This window comes from Raphanus sativus, chromosome 9 (genome assembly GCF_000801105.2).
Source record: "Raphanus sativus cultivar WK10039 chromosome 9, ASM80110v3, whole genome shotgun sequence".
Classification (NCBI taxonomy): domain Eukaryota; kingdom Viridiplantae; phylum Streptophyta; class Magnoliopsida; order Brassicales; family Brassicaceae; genus Raphanus; species Raphanus sativus.
The window spans coordinates 4,617,869-4,640,351 of NC_079519.1; the positions used below are offsets into that span (position 1 = coordinate 4,617,869).

At 39.1% G+C, this 22,483-nt stretch overlaps 8 protein-coding genes across 11 annotated transcripts; 5 read left to right on the plus strand and 3 right to left on the minus strand.

Annotated features, from left to right (window-relative positions):
* The first annotated feature begins 4,699 nt into the window (after positions 1-4,699).
* LOC108827768 (RING-H2 finger protein ATL3) lies at positions 4,700-6,122 on the plus strand. The gene has a single exon (XM_018601249.2). The coding sequence runs from the start codon at positions 5,005-5,007 to the stop codon at positions 5,959-5,961; it is 957 nt and encodes a 318-aa protein (XP_018456751.1). The 5' UTR covers positions 4,700-5,004; the 3' UTR covers positions 5,962-6,122.
* Positions 6,123-6,614: 492 nt separating this feature from the next.
* Positions 6,615-11,166, minus strand: LOC108827765 (pumilio homolog 23). 3 transcript variants are annotated; one of them, XM_018601244.2, is made up of 12 exons: positions 11,008-11,166; positions 10,460-10,669; positions 9,993-10,356; positions 9,611-9,916; positions 9,321-9,491; positions 9,021-9,164; positions 8,805-8,924; positions 8,526-8,711; positions 8,271-8,419; positions 7,966-8,145; positions 7,482-7,868; positions 6,615-7,006 (listed from the first exon to the last, which is right to left on the minus strand). In XM_018601244.2, exons 2-11 carry the CDS (start codon positions 10,645-10,647, stop codon positions 7,484-7,486), a joined length of 2,193 nt encoding a protein of 730 aa, XP_018456746.2. In that variant the 5' UTR covers positions 10,648-10,669; positions 11,008-11,166; the 3' UTR covers positions 6,615-7,006; positions 7,482-7,483. The 3 variants fall into 3 exon arrangements, with proteins under 3 accessions (XP_018456746.2, XP_018456747.2, XP_056851507.1); XM_018601245.2 differs by having other exon boundaries at positions 10,460-10,698; positions 11,008-11,163; XM_056995527.1 differs by having other exon boundaries at positions 10,975-11,161.
* LOC130500436 (uncharacterized) lies at positions 6,778-7,445 on the plus strand. Its single transcript, XM_056995528.1, has 2 exons — positions 6,778-7,019; positions 7,117-7,445. The coding sequence occupies exons 1-2, from the start codon at positions 6,778-6,780 to the stop codon at positions 7,178-7,180; spliced, it is 306 nt and encodes a 101-aa protein (XP_056851508.1). The 3' UTR covers positions 7,181-7,445.
* Positions 11,167-11,687: 521 nt separating the features above from the next.
* Positions 11,688-13,462, plus strand: LOC108827753 (60S ribosomal protein L16-like, mitochondrial). 2 transcript variants are annotated; one of them, XM_018601232.2, is made up of 4 exons: positions 11,688-12,004; positions 12,315-12,365; positions 12,459-12,578; positions 12,672-13,462. In XM_018601232.2, the coding sequence occupies exons 1-4, from the start codon at positions 11,801-11,803 to the stop codon at positions 13,293-13,295; spliced, it is 999 nt and encodes a 332-aa protein (XP_018456734.2). In that variant the 5' UTR covers positions 11,688-11,800; the 3' UTR covers positions 13,296-13,462. The 2 variants fall into 2 exon arrangements, with proteins under 2 accessions (XP_018456734.2, XP_018456735.2); XM_018601233.2 differs by having other exon boundaries at positions 11,689-12,004; positions 12,480-12,578.
* Positions 13,463-13,920: 458 nt separating this feature from the next.
* LOC108827766 (uncharacterized) lies at positions 13,921-16,262 on the plus strand. Its single transcript, XM_018601246.2, has 5 exons — positions 13,921-14,366; positions 14,865-15,017; positions 15,099-15,240; positions 15,611-15,852; positions 15,949-16,262. Exons 1-5 carry the CDS (start codon positions 13,944-13,946, stop codon positions 16,153-16,155), a joined length of 1,167 nt encoding a protein of 388 aa, XP_018456748.1. The 5' UTR covers positions 13,921-13,943; the 3' UTR covers positions 16,156-16,262.
* A 65-nt stretch (positions 16,263-16,327) lies between these two features.
* On the minus strand, positions 16,328-17,177 carry LOC108827755 (MADS-box transcription factor 23). The gene has a single exon (XM_018601235.2). The coding sequence runs from the start codon at positions 17,065-17,067 to the stop codon at positions 16,438-16,440; it is 630 nt and encodes a 209-aa protein (XP_018456737.1). The 5' UTR covers positions 17,068-17,177; the 3' UTR covers positions 16,328-16,437.
* Positions 17,178-19,172: 1,995 nt separating this feature from the next.
* On the plus strand, positions 19,173-20,671 carry LOC108828584 (ethylene-responsive transcription factor ERF073). Its single transcript, XM_018602323.2, has one exon. The coding sequence runs from the start codon at positions 19,757-19,759 to the stop codon at positions 20,495-20,497; it is 741 nt and encodes a 246-aa protein (XP_018457825.1). The 5' UTR covers positions 19,173-19,756; the 3' UTR covers positions 20,498-20,671.
* Positions 20,672-20,911: 240 nt separating this feature from the next.
* LOC108828583 (40S ribosomal protein SA) lies at positions 20,912-22,481 on the minus strand. Its single transcript, XM_018602322.2, has 5 exons — positions 22,240-22,481; positions 21,817-22,079; positions 21,530-21,727; positions 21,237-21,444; positions 20,912-21,135 (listed from the first exon to the last, which is right to left on the minus strand). The coding sequence occupies exons 1-5, from the start codon at positions 22,382-22,384 to the stop codon at positions 21,065-21,067; spliced, it is 885 nt and encodes a 294-aa protein (XP_018457824.1). The 5' UTR covers positions 22,385-22,481; the 3' UTR covers positions 20,912-21,064.
* Between the last annotated feature and the right edge of the window lie 2 nt (positions 22,482-22,483).

A 22,483-nucleotide genomic window follows, 5' to 3' on the forward strand; every position in this document is an offset into this window, starting at 1 on the left:
AGATGCGTGATTTTCAGGTCGCAGGTTCTTGGGTGGTATCCAACGGATTCATTTTCAAACCGAGAAAGCAGGAGGCGAGAGAGACACTCCATGGCTAGTACGAAGAGATAGGGTGAAAGCGGGTCACCTTGTCTGATCCCTTTGGTGCTGTTAAAGAAACCCCCGGTTGTCCCGTTAACTGAAATCGAGAAGGAAGCGGTTGTAAGACATTCCGAGACCAGGGTGATATAGCTCTCAGGAATTGCCAAAGCCCTCAGAGCCGCAATGATAAAGTCCCAACGCACACTGTCAAACGCTTTCCTCAAGTCAACCTTCAACATACCTCTCAGAGATGTGGCCTGCGAGTTATATCCATCAACCAGATCAGTGGCCAGTAGGACATTTTCTGCAAGGAGACGACCTGGAAGGAAGGCCGACTGTGCTTTGGAGATCATAGATGGCAGAATGTCCTTAAGCCTTGAGGCCAGTAGCTTCGCAATTACCTTATACACCGTGTTAAGACAGGATATAGGTCTGAAGTCTGTCGTCAAGGAGGCATTCAGCTTCTTGGGGATTAAGACAAGGTTCGCTGAGTTCCACTGCTTTAGTAATTTTCCAGAACTGAAAAATTCTAAGATCGCTTCAGTAACTTCTGGGCCGATGATAGGCCACGCTGCAGTGAAAAACTCAGCCGAGTAACCGTCCGGTCCACCAGATTTATTTTTAGGCAGTGTGAAGAATGCCTCTTTTATCTCCTCGGGTGTGAACCTTTTCTCAAATCTGAGGCGCTGATCGGTGGAGCATCTGACATCGTATAGCAGGTCTAGATCACTTTGAACGAACAACTGAGGCGAGACCGGGCTTCCAAGGAGATCCGAGAAATAATTATCACATAATTTTTGAATGCCTTCTTGAGAATCCACCCTTTCCCCCGTATCAGAAAGCAAGAAATGTATGTGGTTCATGGCCTGGCGAGTAGAAGCATACCGATGGAAGATTCTGGAGTTACCATCTCCACAAGCAAGCCAGTTGACGTGTGATCGTTGGAAGAAAAAGGATGTCTCCGCTGCAGAAAGCTCCTCCCATTCCTTAAGGGCCTGTAGCTCAGTTGTGGCGTTAACAGTGGAAGGGAGAGACAACATTGCTGTTTGCGCCTGCAGAAGCTTTTCGTGAGCCTGTGCAGTCCGCTTTTCGATACCGGAGTAGTTCAGCTTGCTAAAGTCTCTGATGTCTTTTTTCAAGAGTTTCAGTTTCCGGGAGAGCCTGAACATTGCAGAGCCTGTTACGTTTGCAGAAAACCAGCTAACACAGACCATCGCTTGAAAACCCGGGTTTTGAATCAGGAAATTGTAGAATCTGAAAGGCTTCTTTGTCCTGGCCTGATCCGGCTGTAAAGATATTGTGATAACCGCGTGATCAGAGAAGTCTGGTTTGCCTACAAACGCCACGCAGGAAGGGAAGATGGAGTACCATTCATCATTAACCAAACTCCGATCCAACTTCTTTGCAAGGGGAGCTAGCTTCCTCTTGTTCCACCAAGTAAAAGTGGTTCCCCTGAAATTAAGATCATCCACATTAGCATCTAATAGACACTGATTGAAATCTCTAATCTTTTTATCACTATTAAGAGAAGGAGTTAGAGAATGTTCTGAGGGATCTCGGATTTGGTTGAAGTCTCCAATGATGAGCCAAGGCTTTGAGCTGATGCCAAAAGAAGATCCAAGAGCTGAGATTTCGCTCCAAAGAAGTTGACGCTGTGCCGGATCGTTAGAGGCGTAGACTGCAGAAATAATAAACGTAGACTGAGGCGAAGTAGGCCAAGTGACCTCCGCTGTTATCATCTGAAGAGATTTAGATAGGATAGTAACTAGAATAGAGGGATGCCACACAAGCCATATCTTTCCGAGGGGAGAAAAAACTGTAGTTTCCTTCAGCAGACCAACCCGGAAAGAGCTGAGAGACAAATTTATTCATCTTGAGATGCTTCACATGAGTCTCAAGAATTCCGCCAAAAAGAGGTGAGTTGATCCTAGACCATTTACGTAATCCGCTGCGGTGGGAATAGTTATTTAGACCGCGTACATTCCAACAAAAAATGTCTGTCGCCATATATTAAAAATTGGTTTTGGGGCTCCTGCCCCTGTTTCCTTTCTGGCCCGACTTCAACAGACCTGCAAATTTCTTTTTATTCCGCACAACCTCAAAATCATCCTCATGAACCGAGAACTCTCCTTCTTCCAGCTCAGATTCAGAGGATTCCACATCAGATGAGTCTGACGGGAGATCAGATTTCGAGGACTTAGAGATCGCTGAGCCGCTGCCCTGCTTAGAGTAATTTTGAAGAGGGTCAATGCAAATTTTCCACTGGTAAAGTTTGTTTGCAACATCGGTATTATTACTCAAAGATTAACAAATAAAAAAATCCTGCATTTTCGTTAAGTTTATTTACTTACTAGTTTAAACATTTTTACTCTCTCTTTTTCTAAATATAAAATGTTTAGAATAATTTTTTTCTAATATGTAAGATGTTCTCATATTTTTTATGTAACTTTATTTATCAAAAATTATATAATCAATCAAATTTAATAATTATATTTTGTAATGGTAAGATAATTTATAATTTATAATTTAATAATATTTTTTAGATAAAAAGTAATTTTTTAATAAACATGGTTTACCTAAAATATCTTATAATTAGGAACATAGAGAGTAATTTTTTTAAATAAATGCATTGTTAAAAGGGAAATTTGGACGCATGACTATAGTACAATTAGAATTGAGGCGGTAACCATAGTGAACGGAGTGCTACGATATTCTTTATATAATATGTATAATGACAAAAATTACACTTTATTCCTGTTCATTCTCACTCTCACTTGATCTTTGTTTTTTTTTTCTTTTATTCAATGATTATTTACAAGTTTATGAAACCGTACGTTACACGACGTATAATTATTATATCGACCAAGTGTTTGATTTTTTCTTCATATCTTTGTTTGGGTTTACAATTTTACTACTATCCAATATATATGGGATTAAGAACCAGAGGATGCGTAGAGCTAGTGGAGAAGATGAACAGTATACACTTCGTCGAACTATACTATTTAATAAATATAGAATAGTACACCACGATGTGTACTGTTACATCATCTATATGTCTTGTCTTCCAGTAATGCCGCCAATCATTGTTTCCTTACCTCTTTCCACCGTTTCTTCTTTTTCTCTAATTCTTCTGGGTATTTTTTTCTCCTACTTCATCAACTCCGACTACACCTCCATCATCCCTTTGCTAATGGTGTATCTTCTTACACTGCTCGACTCTACTATTTAATGATTATAGTATAGTATGTCTCATCTTCTCCTCTACTTCTTATTGTGGTTTTTTACTAATCCCTCAAATTTATTGACAATGCCATTAGTTTCATCACAAATCGGAAATCCTCCTCCTTTGGGTTTAGGGTTTAGGGTTTATGGTTTAGGTTTAGGGTTTAGGATATATGGTTTGGATACATTGTTGGGTTTAGGATTGGGGTTTAGGGTATATGGTTTGGGTTTAGGGTATATGGTTTGGATTATGGTTTGGGTTTAGGCTTAGGGTTTTGGTTTAGGCTATATGGTTTGGGTTTAGGGTTTGGGTTTAGAGCTAGTGTAGAAAATGAACTGTATACACTACGTCGAACTATACTATTTGATAAATATAGAATAGTACACAACGATGTGTACTGTTACATAATTTCTATGTCTTGTCTTTCAGCAATGTCGCCAATCATTGTTTCATCACCTATTCCCACTCTCTCTTCTTTTTCTCCAATTCATGTGGTATTTTTCCCCCTACTTCATCACCTCCATCATCCCTTTGCTAATGGTGTATCCTCTTACATTGGACGACTATACTAATTAATGATTGTAGTATAGTATGTTTCATCTTCTCCTCTATTTCTTATGGTGGTTTTTTACTAATCCCTCAAATTTATTGACAATGCCACTAGCTTCTTCACAAATCGGAAATCTTCCTCTTTTGGGTTTATGGTTTGAGTATATGGTTTAGGATATATGGTTTGGATTTAGGTTTCAGGGTTTAGAGTTATTCGATTTTCCAAATTTGAAAGGTGCAGAAGTTAAATACTTGCCCATGGGTTCACTAATCCATTTGGGGGGGGGGTTAGGGTATAGTTTTGAAGAGGAGGGAGGATTTGATTTGGGATTTTGGGTTTTGATCAAAAATAAAATTATAGAAAGGGATATATAAGATCAAGGGAGCCTATAGGAGATTTTCCGAAACCATTTCCAAACATAGAAATAAGTAACATTGTTATATATTATGTTAATGTGTTACATTCTATTGTAAAATCGAATAATAGAAATATAAGTGTAAACTAACCAAATATATAATCTTTTTTATAGTATTGGTATCAATTTGTTTTCTATACTATTTTAAAAATAGTATAGTATAGTATAGTATAGTTAGTTAATTGTGCACAATGCGTCAAACAGACGATCACGCGCGTAAAAAGAGATTCTTGTCCACTTTTGTGGTAAACAGACACACTTCCCTATAAAAGTCATGCATGGTTACTTCTTTGATTTTTCTGCTTGCTATGAATATAGAGCAAATTGACCCTTGTTAAAAATCATATTTTCCGCAGTAAAAAAATAATTAGTATTATTTTCGTTAATGGAGAGGATTAAGACAAAACAAAAACAAGTTAAAGGAGAAGAAAAGAATTAAGAAAGAATCAACGTGGTTGGAGTGGAGAGGTTTTTATAGGGAAGAGTTACTTGGCCCCACTCCTCGATGTCATCTCCTTCATTGCTTCTCTCTTATCATTCCCTTCTTCTTCTTCTTCACTACCTTCACTCCTTGAAACAGAGACCTTTTCTTGTTCTGCACTTTGCTAATTTCACAACAAAGCTCCATCCTTTTTCCGACAAAACCCTCTAATTTCACATAAGGCTCCATCCTTTTCAAACAAAAGAGCAGTTTCAGCTTCTGGGTTCATTAGAGAACACTCACTGTTGTCATCAATGGACGGTGATGGATCTGCTCATAGCTCATTGTTCGGAGACTTAACAACGGAAGAGGTCACAAGCAAGATCATTCTCACAGCAGTCATTGTTCTGTTCATGGCGGTTCTCTTCGTCCTTATCCTCCACCTCTACGCCAAGCTCTACTGGTGGCGAATAGATCACCTCCAGCAGCAGCTGCAGCAACAAGAGCAAGAAGAAGACGAACCATCATCCATTGCTCCACCGGTGGTACTCACTCGCCGCCAGCGACGTCGTTTTATCTTCGCCCCGGGGCAGCAAGACGCTTTACCCAACACTGGAGGGCTTACCCCTTTCGAGCTCAGCTCGTTGCCTGTTGTCTTTTTCAGACAAGACACTTGCAAAGAAGGTTTGGAGTGTGCTATCTGCTTGTCTGAGCTCGTCAAAGGAGACAAAGCTAGGCTGCTTCCAGAGTGTAAACACAGCTTCCATGTTGAGTGTATTGACATGTGGTTTCAGTCTCATTCAACTTGTCCCATCTGCAGAAACGCTGTTCTTGGCACTGACCAAGCTAGCTCAAAGGGGATTATTGAACAAGTTCCTGAGAATGTATCATCATCAGATGCTTTGTCTCAAATTTCAACTTCGTCTTCGGACTTCCCCACCAATGTCTTGGTATGGGGTCGCCAAGATCAGGTTAGTACCAGAAACACCAATGTTGGGTCTCAACAAGAAGAGGGTAATGGTAATAATGCTGCTTCTCAGAGTCATGATGCTCTTGTTCTTGATATCAATGATTCTGCAACTAGAAGTCAAAATGTGCCGTCGTCATCATCATCATCAATGAGGTTTATTGCTGAAGAGGAAGAGCCAAAGTCTCCAATGACAACCAGGTTGAGGTCTTTAAGGAGGTTTCTGAGCAGAGACAAGAGAGTCTCTTGTAGTAATAGTAACTCCAATGCTGCTGCTGCTTCTTCTTCTTCTGTTGATCCTTGAAGGTTGTTATTAGATTAGTAGCCGAATGAAAAGATTGCATGAAGATGTCAAAAACTGTGTAGTGGTCTCTGCTTGTTCACTGGCTTTGTGTGTTTGACACATTTCTTTGTTATCCAAAGTATATCATTTATCTATTCCAATCCAAGGGAATTTGAAACTCAGAGCTTTTTGCTTTACTTAAACATCAACACAAGAGTCCTATAGTGCTTTCTAATCTTCACCAGAGCATAGCTCTGAAGCTAAAAAGGAGCAATGAACTGGGAAGTTCTTGCAAAACACTAGGACTACAATGAGCTTTACCATAATCGACACAACAGAACTAGCAAGGGGTTCGTATAGACAAAATTCATTTTTGGTCTTTTATGTTTCTTTCCTACTCTTTTCAAATCTTGTAACAATAATTAAAATAAAATAATGTAAAACCGTTGATGATTATTATAAACGACATGAGCTGTTAACCCAGCAGACTTTCTTCTCATGGACTTAAACTAATACTACTAGAAACTGTACCAGTAACCACGTGCCCTATCACATGATCCTCATCTGGTGTGCAAGTAAGATGATCAAGTCATCTCATTCACATATACCCTTCATGAAACACAGTTGCGAAAAAGTGAAAATTATGAGCACAGGAGTCAAACTAGAGCACGTGATTAGATCCAAAAAAGTAACTTAGAACAATAATATAACCTACAAGTGTTTCAGTCTCTCCCCTTCTTTTAAACTCAAAAAACAGTTTTCTCAGTTGCAGTCTCAAGGAACAGAAGAGCCTAACAGCTCGGAGATAAAAAAAACAGATCAAAAAGAGAATTCACAATGAAGAGATCCCATACACCTGGTTCGATTTCAGCAGCTCTGATTCTGCTACTTCTAGTTTTGTATAGCAGCAAGAATCACGTAGAGTGTCGTCAGATGGTGCCAGCTTCCATGGATGTAGCTTCAAGTAAAACTGTAAGAGATTTGAACATAAACAAGGAGATGAAGGAGGATTCTCTGAGAGGTGAAAAAGACAGTTTCCGAAGAATCCCAAGGAGCGGCTCCAGCCCTATACAGAACAGGTAAAGACAAATACCACACACCAAATCAATCTTCAATCTTTACACATCTCAAATTGTTTTTTTCTAATACATCTCCCTATGTGTATTTTTGTATCAGGAAAGGTCCCTTAACATATGCACGAGGAAGTACAAACCAGCAGATCACAGCAACAAAACCATAGATTTCATTTTTTTTTTCTCCTGAAAGACTTGAATCTTTCTAAAATATTTTTGGTAGTGTAGACTACTTACACTTATTTCTAGATCTGTAATTGAAACATAAAATCCTATAAGCTTGCTACTGTTAACAGTTCCTAGAGTAGGCTTAGACCTTTAGTTCGTTTGAAGTGTAATCCGGAAAAAAAAAACAGCTGTTCTTATCAATCTAGTGAGGGTAGATCTAGCCAAAAAAGCTTTTTAACTATGCTGTCATCTTCAATAAAATTTTAGAGAAAAAAATAATATGATTAGGAGCAGTCTAACCTTCAAAATCTAAATTTATTTGAGTGCCGATTCTTTCCAATCATCTCGCCAGAAAGGAAAGGTTTTTTCTTGGTAGCTGGTTTATCTGTTGCTTCACTAGTTTTGCTCTTCTTCTGCTTCGTCCCTTTGCCACCTGCAGAAGATACATTTGTATCCCTAGCATGTTCTTCTCGGTGGCGCTTAACCCCCGAAGTAGTAGGACGATTGTCACTCTCTTTCCTTGTGTTCTTTACTTCTAAGTCCTCAGATGCATCCTCACATGCGTCAGAAACAAAGGTGTTCTTTGGAAAGTTTGATTTGCTGGACCCAAATGCAGAACAAAATTCGTTATATGTGGATTGCTTGGCTTCTTGTCTTGATTTCCACTGTTCGGGTCTGTAGGCATAACTGCAACAAATAAAAATGATTCCATGCAAAAGAAGGTTATAAGATCTTACAACTTCCATTAAATAAGGTAAAGTAAGTTTTGTGATTAAGATCTTACCCATCGATATCGAGCTTCCTAAGCAGAAACCCTTGCTTTGTTTTTGAGAGATCAGCTTTCACATCCAACAATTCAGCTGCTATGACTTCCCTTAGTGCCACGTTACATGCATCGAAGCACTTCTCAACAATGAATGAGCCCGATGTGTGTAATGAGAGCTCGCCAAAATGTCCACGTAACCTGTCAAGAAGTCATCGATGAGAAGAAACATAATCAGAAAACTATAACTATGCCAATATTCCCTATGCTTCAGTTTTGGGTATTGTAATCTTATAAACAAAATAACATAAAGAAGCAGTGCATACTTTATAATAAGTCTACGCTTCTGCTTTGCAGCAGCATTTGAGGCAAGAAAGGCCTCGATAACTCGTGCTCCGCTGGAATCTTTTGCTGTTTCAATGATATGCTCAGGTTTCATAGAAGTTAAGCTTGTTATGTATGGCTGTATAAGTTCCTGAGAGAATTGAGCCAAAAAAAAAATTGGAAATAATGTGAACGCTCATGGGAAGTTAAATCCAGTGAAACTATTGTGTCAACACCAGGAAGAAAAGGAAACATACGCTAGAAAACTTGAAAATCTCCTGAAGGATCAAACAACCCATGAGATGCATCTTTGCACCAGGCGCCCACTCCCAATCAGATTTATCTTGAGAATAAAAGTAGTTATCAAGAAACAACAACCGCTGAGCAATGAAGATACGTGTCTCGTTTTTGGAGCATAGTGCATCAGCAAGGGCCTCACAACACTGTCAAATCAGCAAGAAATATCTGTATAATTCTCTTTAAGAAAACATTACTTTAAACTACGAAACAAGTAACTTTCAGTTGAGTTTATTAACCTTATGTTCATGACTTTGAAGCCTTTGGCTAGTTGCTAGCAGAAAAGCCACAACACCTGACTTCCCTTGTTCAAGAAGATCCTTGAATCTTGGACCTAATTCTTCCCATATCACACTCATCTAGCATACAAAAGGAATTGAGCATAAGTTTGTCAGCTTCAAGGAAATAGCACAAACAGAAAGAAAAAAAATGAAGTGTGGATAGGATCAGAATACCTGCTCTTGGTTTTTTGCATGGGAGATCAAAGCTTGAATAACAAAATTTGCAGATCGATCAAGAGAGAGATCATATAACGAATCCTTGAAAACTTTGTTGAACAATTCGTTGTACAAACTTTCAGGAGCCACTTCCAAAATCACCTGAAAGCGACATGCAGAAACAAGAAGATGACTTGAGAATAATTACACTCTTACTACAGATAAGTGGCTATAACCATACAATCTAAATCATGCAACATGTCCATAACCAACTGTATGTGCAATTTATCACAAACTTCGTATAAGCAACTCAGTTACCTCCATCAAATGACTGAATGAATTATCCTTCATTGACTCTAAAATGTCCTTGGCAACATCAGTCTCTATATGAACCCCCTCTTCTTCTCCATTTGAAGAGTTGCAGCCCAGAACAAGAGGAATGACTTCAAGCAACTCATCGTCTTGTTTCAGCATTAGACTGAGAGCAGTCTGTCAAAAGAAGTTTATTTAACATCACCAGTGAATCAGAGAGCAAGATAAATAACATTCCATACGAACTAAACTGCTTGCAAATGAACAAAAAGATTAGAGAGGGACATTAAATATACCTGTAGGACCAGACTGCTATATTGATCGACTTGGAGATATTTCATGTCCTCTCTGCTACAGTTTACAATCCCTGATAATAGGTAACTAAAAACATCTGGAAACCCTTGATGAGAGGATTGAAGATTATTCTCATCTGAATGAGAAGACGTCTTCAAATTCAAACGTTTCGCCAGAGCTTTTGATGATTTTGCGCCACGAAGTTCAGGGGGATCCACAGAGACTCCTTTGCAAAGACTAAGAAGCGCTCGGAGAACATGAGAACCATAGCAGTTGCATATCATTTCAAGAGGTTTATCCACAATCACCTGACCAAAGAGAAATAAGATTTAGAAACAAGCTCAATATGCTTGTCATACATAAAAAAAATAGCATAATAAGTACCTTGCATATGGAATGCAAAACCTCCTCAATAACAGAATATGAATCAGGGTTATCCAGATGTGTGGCCAATGATTTGAGAGCTGACTCTGCAACATGAGAGCCAGATTTATCCATCGCAATGGCTGGGAACACAGAAGCAGAGTTTCGCAGGAAACTGCAAAGCTGATCAAGCTCACATCCTTCAAGCAGAGTTTGCAAGACATGACTTATGATATAATCAGTTGCGATTTCATACTCCCTCCCTCTTGTCTCCTCAAGTGCGTTTCCGCATATGCAAGAACGTTCCTCTAAATCAACTCCATTACTATCAAAGAGATTGGCAATCTCAGAGAAGTACTTTGAGGTTTCTGGATCAATCTCTTTCCTGCAGAAAGTTATCAAACAATTCAGTAGCGATTCTTATAAATAAATAACAAAAAATTAAAACAAATCTTAGTTAAGTCCTTGTGTTCAACGTCTCCCATTACCTGACAAACTGATTCTGATGTTCGAATTCGGATTGTTTCTTGGACGCTGCTTTTACATTGGCTTCACCACCGGATTGGTTCCTCTTGTTTCTATCTCCATCAAACCCACGACCACCTTTCTGGTCCTTCTTACCCATTCCTTTCTTCCTGGAACTGTGGTTGTTCCTAGACTTTTCCCGTTGACCCATCAAGCTATCTCCCTAGATGATCCTGTGATGGCAATAATGATTTGGAACCAACTGAAACCATGAGAATCCCTAATTAAAACTACCTAAGAGATAAAAAAAACTCAAATACCAAACAAGTAGACCATAACAATAACTGATTTAAAGAAGGAAAGGTTCAATTTTTTTAATATCCACAGCGTGATTCTAACATGTTCATGGGCAATACAGTGAACCTACAATACAAAACTACCAACACAGCTCTAGCTTCTAGGGTTTCTACTTCCACTCGAGATACTATAACAGTCATAGGAAAGGTTCAAGTTTTCAGTAGCCAGAGCAAGAATCAACCATGTTCATGTGTAGTAGAGCAGAAACACAAACCAGAGGATGCGAAGCACACAATTTGGTGTTATGAGGGAAACTCGAAGAAGCGTGACCTCGAGAGAACGCGGCGCGGATAGATGATAGAAGAATCACAAATTAGGAGTAGAATGATTTTGAATCAAAATTTTGTGTTTTTGAAGTTCGGACAAGGTTGGTTGATGATGTCTAGGGTTTTATTCTCTCCTCGGAATAAACGACGCCGTAGGGGAAGGGAATGGTTTGATTTAGGAATCAATTGGCCTTTTAAGGCCCACTATAGTAGCCTGACCCGTCTCTGTATTTTACGGTGAAAATACATTATTTTATCAATACAACATGGAAATTTGATTATAAATTTTGACTGTTACAGAAAAAGATTATAAATTTTGATTTTAATTAATAATAAATCAATAATAAACATTTTTTAATTTACAGTTTATCACTATTACTTATTGACTAAAATATAAAGAATCCAAAAATTTCTCTTTAAAACATTTTTTTCCCAAAAAAGTGATTTTTTTTCTTTCAACAACAACCAAATAAAAAGAAACAAAAAAAACTTATTTGAATGATAATATCTAGAATTTATTTTGCGTCGTGTTGGGATTTGATTACAAATGGAAATAACTGATTTTAATTAAATATTAAAAAAAAAACTTGGTAAACAAGGCAAAATGAAAGTACTGTAAATGAAGGATCCGGGTATGCAGCAGTCGGTGTGGTTTACAGTACATTGGAACCCTTCGTCCTCGCGATTAAATAAATTTTAACCTTAGGAGTTAGGGCTTGGATAACACGTCCTGATCTCAAGATGCGGACATTCTTGATTAACCAAGCTAAAACCCTCGCCGACCAAACCCGTCGTCAACCACACACAAGCCGACGCTTACTCTCTCTTCTCCCATCTTCGTCAGCATCATCTCCTCTTCTCACTCTGTCTCGTTTCTTATATTCCACTCTGGAGATGTCTGCTTCTGATTCCACTTCATCTCTTCTTGTCTCCATCAATCCAAAGGTGTGTTCTCAACTTGACTCATCCGGTTACTGTTTTAAAATTGTGTGTTTTTTTTTTGGAAGACTCTGTAATTGTCTCTGTTTTAGGTTAAAGTTTTCAATTTTCAATGTGGATTTTGTTTCATTTCATCTTATTAGTCCCTTTAACTTCGTTACGTCATGAGTCACTTTTAATCATTGTAGATTTTGCACTGATTGTTTCTCTTTACATGTGCTCTATCTAGTGAAATCATGAACATAATTTATAACCTTGCTTTTAAAAAAAAAAAAAAATTGATTTTTATTTTTTCCCTTTTGATTTCATATTGCAGAAGTTGCAACAAGAATTGAAGTCTGATACGGATGCTTACCCCTTCGATGTGGTAAAATCTCCTTCTCATATGCATTGGTCATATTAATATTCTCTTTTATTTCTTTTACAAAAAAAAATATTCTCTTTTATTTGTTGCTCTGAGAATCATGATCTTCCTCCAAAGGCAGCTGAAACTGCAAAGACCACTCCAGATGTTTTCTACTGCAAAAGCCTTCGCAACCCCTCTGGAATAATTGTAGTCCCTGGCTCTCGTTTCGGACAGGTAACAAACAAAACAAAACCTTCACAAAAATACATGTTTAATTTTCGAAAAATTATAAACTGATTTGTTTTATTTACAATCGCTGTGGGTTAGGTTCCAGGAACATGGCACTTCAGACACACAACACTTCCGCAAGAAAACAAGATTCCAGCGACGACAGCGAATCGTCACAGAGAGGTGCACAACAGTTCCGGCGGCACCACAGCCAAGCAACCCGCGGCCAAGAGTGCCAAAAAGGTTTCCTCCAAGAGCTCCAAAAAGAAACCCGGCAAGAGTGCCGGCGGCAAGGGCAACGGCTGCACGTTATTTCCTAAACGTAGCAAGTTCCCTAAACACCATCGAGGAAGACTGAGAGGAATATCCTCCGGCGACAATCGTTTATGCTTCGGAAGATACGCTCTTCAGACGCTCGCACCGGCTTGGATCACATCTAGACAGATGGAAGCAGCGAGGCGAGCCATGGTGCGACACGTGCCACGTAGCGCGAAGATCTGGGTACGTATGTTTCCGGACAAGGCTGTCACGGGAAGACCGTGCGAGGTACGTATGGGTGGCGGGAAAGGACCTCAGGAGTATTGGGTGGCTGTGGTTCAACCGGGTAAGATTCTTTATGAGATGGCTGGTGTACCCGAGAGTGTAGCTAGGAAAGCTATCACAGTAGGTGCTTCCAAAATGCCTATAAAGACTCAGTTCGTTTTTAACGAGAAAACTATATAACATTCTTGGAAGATGGACAAGATTATGTGTTTTAATTTTGTTTTTGTAAACAATAATTTTTTTTTTTTTACTTTCGTTGAAAGAAAAGAGACAAGAAATGATATTGAATGTAGCACGTACTCAAGCAACATGAGCTAGTTTATCAATTGAATTGATATGTTGCAGTACTGGTCTAAGTGACTTATTGGCTTTGTCTTTGAGACCTCTATATTGTTGACCACGTGCCGATCACATGATCATCATCTCAAGTCTCAACCAAGTATATATGTTCATGGCTAACGTGTGAATGAATGTTGTGTATTATGTGAGGACTAATCATACAGTGAATGAATGTTGTGTATATGATTAGATTATCCTCGCCGTTTGATACACAGTTGTAGAAAAATTAAGATTAGTGGGACATCAGTCAAACTAGATCACGTGATTAGATCCCAAAAAGCCTCTTTCAACAATATAACTCAAACATAGTTTGCTTTGCTACCCAAAAAGTCTCTTGATTAAATTTTGAGAAGTACATAGATGCAAGTAGAATCGAAAATAATTATTGGGCTTATTAATGGGCCTAATATGGATAATCAGACCAAGAATCTCAAGAAAGCGACGTTTTAATTTCTTTTTTTTTTTGGTGAAGAAAGAACAGAAAAAGAAATGTGGAGAAGATCAGCATCGTTTATCCTCGACGACGAGCGGCGACGAACCTCCGATTCACCTCCCATGGCTGCAGACAACACCACCACAGCGCGAGCTCCTTTCCAAAACCCTGACGCCATCTCCGCTTACTACCAAACCCGAGCGGCGCACCACGGCGTCATCACGAGCGACTGGCTAGCCCAGGCCCAAGCCGCCGTGGGCGGCGTCTCCGGCGAGGAGCACCCCGACTCGTCCGCCGCCGAGCTCGGAAAGGAGAAGACTTTCAACGTGATCGAGGAGTTCAACGGCTGGAGAAAACAGCCGGATCTGGCGGAAGCCGTCGCGGCTATAAGAGCTTTGGCCGCGGTTATACGCGCGAGCGAGGCTAGCACCATGATGGAGCTTGAGATTGAGCTCAAGAAAGCTTCCGACACACTCAAGGTGAAAAACTTAAACTAACTTCATTACATGTTTTTTTGTAATGAAAAAGACAAGACTTTTAGTGTTCTGTTTTTTCAATTTTTATTTTTGTTAAGTCATGGGACATTTGATTCAATCTCCTTGTATTTTTTTTTTTGTTGTTAATCATTTCAATCGTTTCTTGTTTTGGTAATGAAAAGACAAGACTTTAGTGTTCTGTTTTTAATCTATTTGTTGTTAGTCATGGGACATTTGATTCAATCTCCTTGTATTATCTTAATTTTTTGTTGTAAGTAGGCTCAATCGTGTGTTGTTTTGGTATGAAAGGACAAGACTTTAGTGTTCTGTTTTAAAAAAAATTGTTGTTAGTCATGGGACATTTGATTCAATCTCCTTTTATTATTATTTTTTGTTGTTAGTCGGGTTCAATCGTTTCTTGTTTTGGTAATGAACAAGACAAAAAGGACAAAACTTTAGTGTTCTGTTTTTAATTTTTAATTTTGTTGTTGTTGTTGTTAGTTATGGGACAAGACATCGATCTCCTTGACTGCTGGATGCGATCTGTTTATAAGATACGTGACGAGGACGTCTGCTTTGGAGTACGAGGATTTCAATTCGGCAAAGTCTCGTCTCCTTGAACGTGCTGAGAAGTTTGGTGAAATCTCTTGCAAGGTACTTTTCTTTTTTAACATCATAATAGAAGAAGAAGAAGAAGAAGAAGAATCTGAAAGGTGTTGGTGACTTTTGTTGCAGGCTCGTAAGATTATTGCAATGCTTAGTCAAGATTTTATATTCGATGGTTGTACCATATTGGTTCATGGACTCTCTAGAGTTGTTCTTGAAATACTCAAGACTGCTGCTCAAAACAACAAGCTCTTCCGAGTTCTATGCACAGGTTCCTTTCTCTTTCGTGTCTCTTAAATATCCACACTTGTTTGTTCTACTCTGTTCCTATTAGGGTTCTAAAAATGGGTAGTTCAATAAATCAAAATCGACAATAATCCTCTATAATCTGCCTAACCACCGCCTAACGATTTTTAGAACATTGGGTACAAGTTGTTGTATACTCTGTGTTCCTATTAGGTATGACGTCATAGCCAGTTAATGTCTTGGGCCACGTAATGGTTTGTATATGATGTTATGAGTCTCTGAGACATTTTGGTGCTTGTGATCTACGTTATGTTGGCATTAGGTCTGTTTCTCTTGTGATTTTGTAGTATTTGTAGACTCTCTCTCATTGAACCTTTTCTATGAAAATATTACAGAGGGAAGGCCGGATGGAACGGGAGTTTTGTTATCGAATGAGCTATCGAAGCTCGACGTTCCAGTGAAGCTGCTGCTTGATTCAGCTGTGGCGTATAGCATGGACGAGGTGGACATGGTGTTCGTCGGGGCAGATGGAGTTGTAGAAAGCGGAGGTATCATCAACATGATGGGAACTTACCAGATCGCACTCGTCGCGCACAGCATGAACAAGCCGGTCTATGTTGCAGCCGAGAGTTACAAGGTAATGTTTGATTTTGTTATTGAAGGAAGATTCCAGGAGAAGGAGAAGAGGGTGTTTAATAATCGTAATGAAAAACTCGTTTCTGTGTGTTTGCAGTTTGCTAGGCTTTACCCGTTAGACCAAAAGGACATGGCGCCGGCGCTGAGACCGATAGAGTTTGGTGTGAAGATTCCGGCAAAGGTGGAAGTAGAAATGTCGGCTAGAGATTATACTCCGCCTCAGTACCTAACGCTACTCTTCACGGACCTTGGTGTTCTTTCTCCCTCTGTTGTTAGCGATGAGCTTATTCAACTCTATCTCTAATTATCACACTCCCCTAATGAACAACTACTAAGTTTTTTAAGTTTGCTTCCACTTTTAAAGATTGTCGAAGCTCATGTTGCTTTTTATCCAAAAACCTTATTTTGATCTTTTTGTATTATGGACCATGGACCAAAAACATGAAATCATGAGTTAATTGAGCTAAACAAATCGATATCAAACGTGAAAACATGAGTTAACTGAGTTAAACAGAGGTAAATAATTTAGATAAACATACAATATATAAATATTATAAAACCGAAATGTAATACATAAAACACTTCATTACCGACGGCTTTGAGACAGAAACGGAAGCTCCGGATGAATGTCTAGATATCCACCGTTACCTGCTTGGCTTTGATCGTTTCCAACCGTCAGATTCTCATCCGTCACTTTCCATTCAATCGCAGCCGTCGGATTCTGAAACACCGGAGCATCCATCTGAACCGTCCGATGATCACCACCCATCTGACAGATCCTCGTCCACAGATTATCCCTCAACCCACTCAGCGCCGTCATGTACTCCTCCATCTCCTCCTCCGGGACACTCTCCACCGCCTTCTCCCACCACTTATCCTCTCCTTCGTCACCACCACCGGGATGCGACCTAAGCGTCACGGGCGCCTTGCGCAGGTAGTTCTCGACGAGTGTGTCCACGTTACCGAACGTGAAGATTCTACCGCGGCGGGAAAACGTTATGATACCGATCTGCGCGCCGCATAGGACGCTTAGCTCTGCCGCTTTTTTGAACAGACCCTTTCTGCGTTTCGAAAACGTTACTTGCCTCCGGCTCTCCTCGTTGATCGGTTTGATCTCTATCTTCTGTCGACCTTTTGTGGTTTTAGGGTTTTGTTGGGGTTTTTGTGCCGTGAGCGGCAAGCAAGTACTGGTCGACGAAGGTTCTCCATCCTCCATGTTGAGAGATGATTAGGGGGGGGGGGGTCACAAGAATACTTTGAATTAACCCTAGTTACAAGAAAAGAAAGAGACTTCTCTGAGGAAAAAGAAATATTCCGATATTATATTTATATACATAGTTTGAAGTCAGTTAAGGAAGTTTTATCTCTTCAGTATATACGCTAATGGTGGGTGTTAAATGCTCGTCATAATAAGAATTTCAGTTTTTATGGAAAGATACCATAAAACGAAAATTTACCCTTTTTAATCTAAGTTGTAATAATATTTCCTAATATATTTAATTTCAGAAAGCAAAGAGAGAGAGAAAAAGAAAAAAGAAAATAAGAATAAAATGAAATAAATTACAACTTAGAAAGGATAAATTTTATTCTTAAGAGATTGAGTTTAGAATTTTGCGGGCACTAGAAGATTGATTCGATTACGATTTACGGGCCACGGCCAAGGTTTTCTTTGACAATATAGTAATGTACCGATCTTAGCCGTAATCAAAGTTAGTCAAATCCCAAATATATGTGAAATAGAATAACTTTTGGGTTTTACTAAGAATCAAGTGAAGTACCGTGCCTAGTAAGGCAAATAAAAAACATTCATGGCAAATAACTATTATTGTATAGTTAGTTTATCTGGAAATATCGGTAGCCAATTAACTTCAGCTATATTCACATTTAAATGGCTTTGATTTTTTTTTGTGTTCTCTGTATGACTATGTCTAAAATTTCACAATCATTTATAATCATGCTTTATGTAGTTTTTAAAGATAAAACCAAAAAAAAAATATATAGTTGTAGAAATGTTATTTTCTAAAAAAAATACTGTTGTAGGAATATTTTTTTCTCATTTAATTCTTACACCTACCGTAGATACAGTTACATCAACAAAATATATAAACTAAATTCTACCGTAAATTCTCTACAACTACAATATAACAAATCGCCCCTATTCTTCTTTTCTTTACCAAATTATTATTATTATTATTATTATTATTATTATTAAAGTTTACTTTATAACTACTCATATAATCGTTTGTATAGAAGATTATTTCTTGTATGTAGAGCTTTTATATTTTACCTATTGAATACAAAATAATAAAACATTTATTTAAAAAACTTAATTGGTTCTTTAAAAATAGTATTTTATTATCAACAATTTAGTAAAACACCGTGTATAATTTTTATTTGGTTTGTGGCACCAACAATTCTTGGCACGGCTACTCATTCGTAATCAAAATTAGCTAGAGAAAACGTTGTCCAAGAAGTTGTAATCCAATTAATGTGTCCAACTCACCACTCGGCATAGCAAATCCTTTTATTTATCACTCAACTTTTATCTATTAACGTTGATTATCTTGCTGAAAAAGATTCAAAGCAAGGTTGATAGATTAAATCTAGATTTGAAAATAGCTAGTGGAGAAAACCGTGGTTCAGTTAGTCAGTATTAAAGACCACTTCTGGTTGCAAAATTTAGTGCCGTATTTAATTACATACCCCTATAGTTAGGTTAACAACTCGTATCACACTATGATTAATTAATCTGTAATACATATATTTTAAATATATATTAAGTTGTAGCTCACACTCACACATCGACTAGTTCAAAACCCATTGCGACCTCCATGAGAGGTACATGAATAAGTGAAGCAAGCGGGACTAGTATACTATAAAATCTTTTGTTCAAAAAAAAAAACTATAAAATCTAAAATAGGAATGTTTGAAAAGAGTGAACAAATATGAGTAAAAAATATTGTACTAAAAGGAAAAGGTCGTAGAATTTTACTTACCAATCTATATAAAGCTATACATTATCGAGCGTACTATATCATAATATGCTTGGCAACAATAATAGGTCAAAAAATTACATAAGGAATCAATCAAGAACGAATGCTAAACGATGCATTATAAATTGGGTAGATAGAGATCACGGCCATTAGACTCAAATATATTGTGATCAAAAGAAGCTTAAAAGAAGAAAGTCTCCAATATACGAATATACTAATTACTGTAAGATATGAAGATTATAGATAAGAGCCATGTTCTTTTCGTGAACGCTGGTCGCAGCGTCAGCGTCAAAATAATAACACTTATCAACTATGGCGGACACGAAATCCATGAAACAATGTCAACTTGTTTTTAGTCGCGCAGCAAGCCGCAAATGGTGAAACGGACGCCGGAAATTTTAGCGTCAGCGGCATCTCTACTTTATGTCTCAGAAATTTCAGCAGCGGCTACTTTATTCTTCCGTTCCGTCAAATTTGGCTCCGTCGTAGTGTGTTTTTCTGACGCTGACGCTGCGACCAGCGTTCACGAAAAGAACAGGGCTCTTATCTATAATCTTCATATCTTACAGTAATTAGTATATTCGTATATTGGAGACTTTCTTCTTTTAAGCTTCTTTTGATTAATAATCCGATTCATTTCCCATCTACATCTAACTACAGATTCCATCACAGTGGCCAACTTGTAAAATATTTTAAAAATCTACAGCGAACGGTCTATGCAAGGGTAAAACGGTAAGCTAATCTCCACTTGGCCCAATTGTCGCTCCTTGAAACACGCGTTGGTCGATTTGCCTATAAAAGAGAGTATATGCAGCTTCCAAGCAAACCACATTCCAACATTCAACAATTCAGAGAAATTATACTTTCAACCCAAAACTTCTAAAAAACTTTTATTAAAAAATCTTGGCAAAAATGTGTGGAGGAGCAGTGATTTCCGATTACACAGCGCCGCCGCGATCCTGGAGACGCGACGACGTTGTTGACCTGACACTCGACGACTTGGAGGGAGAGTCTCAGTATTGTTATCCATGGCTAGGTATGAAAAGAGAAGATGGGAAGAGGAGGAGGAGGAAGAAGAGTATTAGTAGTGAGTACAAAGGAATCAGGAGACGTCCATGGGGAAGATGGGCGGCAGAGATACGTGACCCGATCAAAGGAGTTAGAGTTTGGTTAGGGACGTTCAACACTGCAGAAGATGCTGCAAGAGCTTACGACCTCGAGGCTAAGAGACTCCGAGGAGCCAAAGCTAAACTCAACTTCCCTAACGAATCATCCTCTAGAAAGCGTAAAGCTTCTTCTTCTTCTTTACAGCCACCACAACAACAACCTCAGGTTCAGAAGGTAGAAGAGGAGGAGGATCTCGGTGGCTGTCTTGATTTCTTGTGGGAGGAAAATAATAACGAGGACACGGCTCAGGTCGATACTCAGTGGCTTGAAGATGTTATATTGGGTGATGCGGCGGAGAAGAGACAGAAAGGTTGTTATGACTGTGGAGCGGACGTGAATGGTCTGCTTTCGGATGAGCTTCTGGCTTTTGAGAACCAGACGGAGTGTTTCTCCCAGATGCCGTTTATGGAGAGGAGAAACTGTGGTTCATCGACGTCTCTGAGTAGTCTCTTAGATGAAGTCAATGTCATGGATCTTTGGTCCTGAATGGGTTTTTTTTTTTATACGAATGACATTAGTGTTCGTTGTTCTGTTTTGTACAATTGAGTTCTTGTGTTTTTTTTTTGTGTTCCTACTTCCTAGTTAGAGTGTCTCGACTCTCAAACTGTTTTGTTCTTCTCTCTTGTCAATAGCAAAAATAATATTGTACAGTTTTGTTCATTGGACTCGCAAAATAGACAGTAAACTCTCTGTACGATCACACACATTTGGACAACATAGACTTAATTATTAATTCCTTGGGTTGATAGGATGTGATTGGCTAATCAATACCGTGACTATTGCCGTAGAGAAGAAAAACCATATTTAATCAAAATGCCCTTTTTTGTTATCATTATTATGCGATATATTGGGTAAAAAAATCGCTGCAAATAACCAATCTGTATTTGTGAAAAAGCGAACGAGATAAAATAGAGATTCCATTCAGCAAAAAAAAAGGGTGCAAAACAAGAGTAATCTAAGTGTCTTTGTAGGAAAAAAAACAGAGAGCTCTTCGAATCCCAAGAGTAACAAAAAAAAACAATGTCAATAGCCCATTGTTAAAGGCTATCAACTTTATTCCCAATTGGTCACTGCAGTTGTGGGTGGCACAGCCGCGTCCCATCCACCTTCTGCTGCTGGAGCAACTGAAACCAAAAAAACAACAGCATAAAGAACAACCAATTAAAACTAAGATCGTAAATTAAAAGAATAACCAATCAAAAAGCCAAGATAGGTAAAGACTAACCGGAATCGTTCCATGAACCAGCGGCAGGAGCAGCTGAGATTGGCGCCTGAGCTTCTCCTGGCCACGCAGCATCAGGGATGGCAGCAGTGGTCCATTGTTCACCACCTGCATACTCGGGAGCAGGTAATCCATACTCTGCCTGAGGTGCAACTTCATCCTCATCCTCTGGCTTGGTCTCCTCGGGCTCTCTGTAGAAGAACAGGTCAACCTGTACCATATAAAAGAAAGTCACACACACCAAACATGAAGTAGAAGAAATGAAATTTACAGACTCTTTTTGTGCCTCCTCTTACCATGACATCCCATTTCTGAGCAGGGCGAATGGTTCCACGCATCTGAAGGACCATGCGAGCAAGAAGCCAGAAAAGACAACCAATGCTGTGCTTGCCCTTGTTGTTGGCGGGGATGCCAATGTCGACAAACCTCATGGGAGAGTCAGTGTCACAGAAAGCAATGATTGGAATGTTTCCCAAAGCACCTTCCTTGATTGGCTGCAACACACACACACACATAACATCCAAGTCCAAGTTAAAGACAAAAACAATCAGTCCTGTAAGGAAACTTTTTGACTTTTTTTTACCTGGTGGTCGGTACGTGGATCGGTAAGAATCAAAAGCCTGGGCTCGCTGAACGATGTCTGCATCTGATTGGTGAATGTACCAGGAGTGTGCCTTCCAGCAATGGCGTTGGCTCCAGTGTACTGAGCGAACTTCAAGACAGCTCTCTGACCATAGGGCCTAGCGGACTGCACAATGATGTCTTGCGGGTTCTCGATAGCAACGATAACTCGTGCAGCCATCATCAGCTTGTCCCATGTTTTGCCAAGGTTAAAGATGTAAATACCTAACAAGTAGAAAAAAAAACAAATTGAAAATCAAGAAACCCACAGAGACTACAAACAAACAAACATCACCCGAGCCGACCAAAAACTAACAGTTGTCGGAACCAAATAGAACATTTTTTTGCAAGAGGAGAATGAAGAGTGTTAGTTATTATTATGTACCGTCGTTGCGCCTCTTGAAGACGTAACGCTCCATTTGGTAGTTGCAATTCTTGGTTCCGAGGTGAACCTCAGCAGCGCACATCATCTTGATGTCGGCTTCCTTCTGGGAAAGCTGCCTCGAGCTAGCAGATCCATTAGTCGCCATTATTGTTTTTTTTCTCTCTACTTCTTCTCCGAGATGAGATTTCTGCAGTGTAAAGAGATTACACGAGAGGGGGCGAGTGGGAGCTTAAGTGGCTGCGTG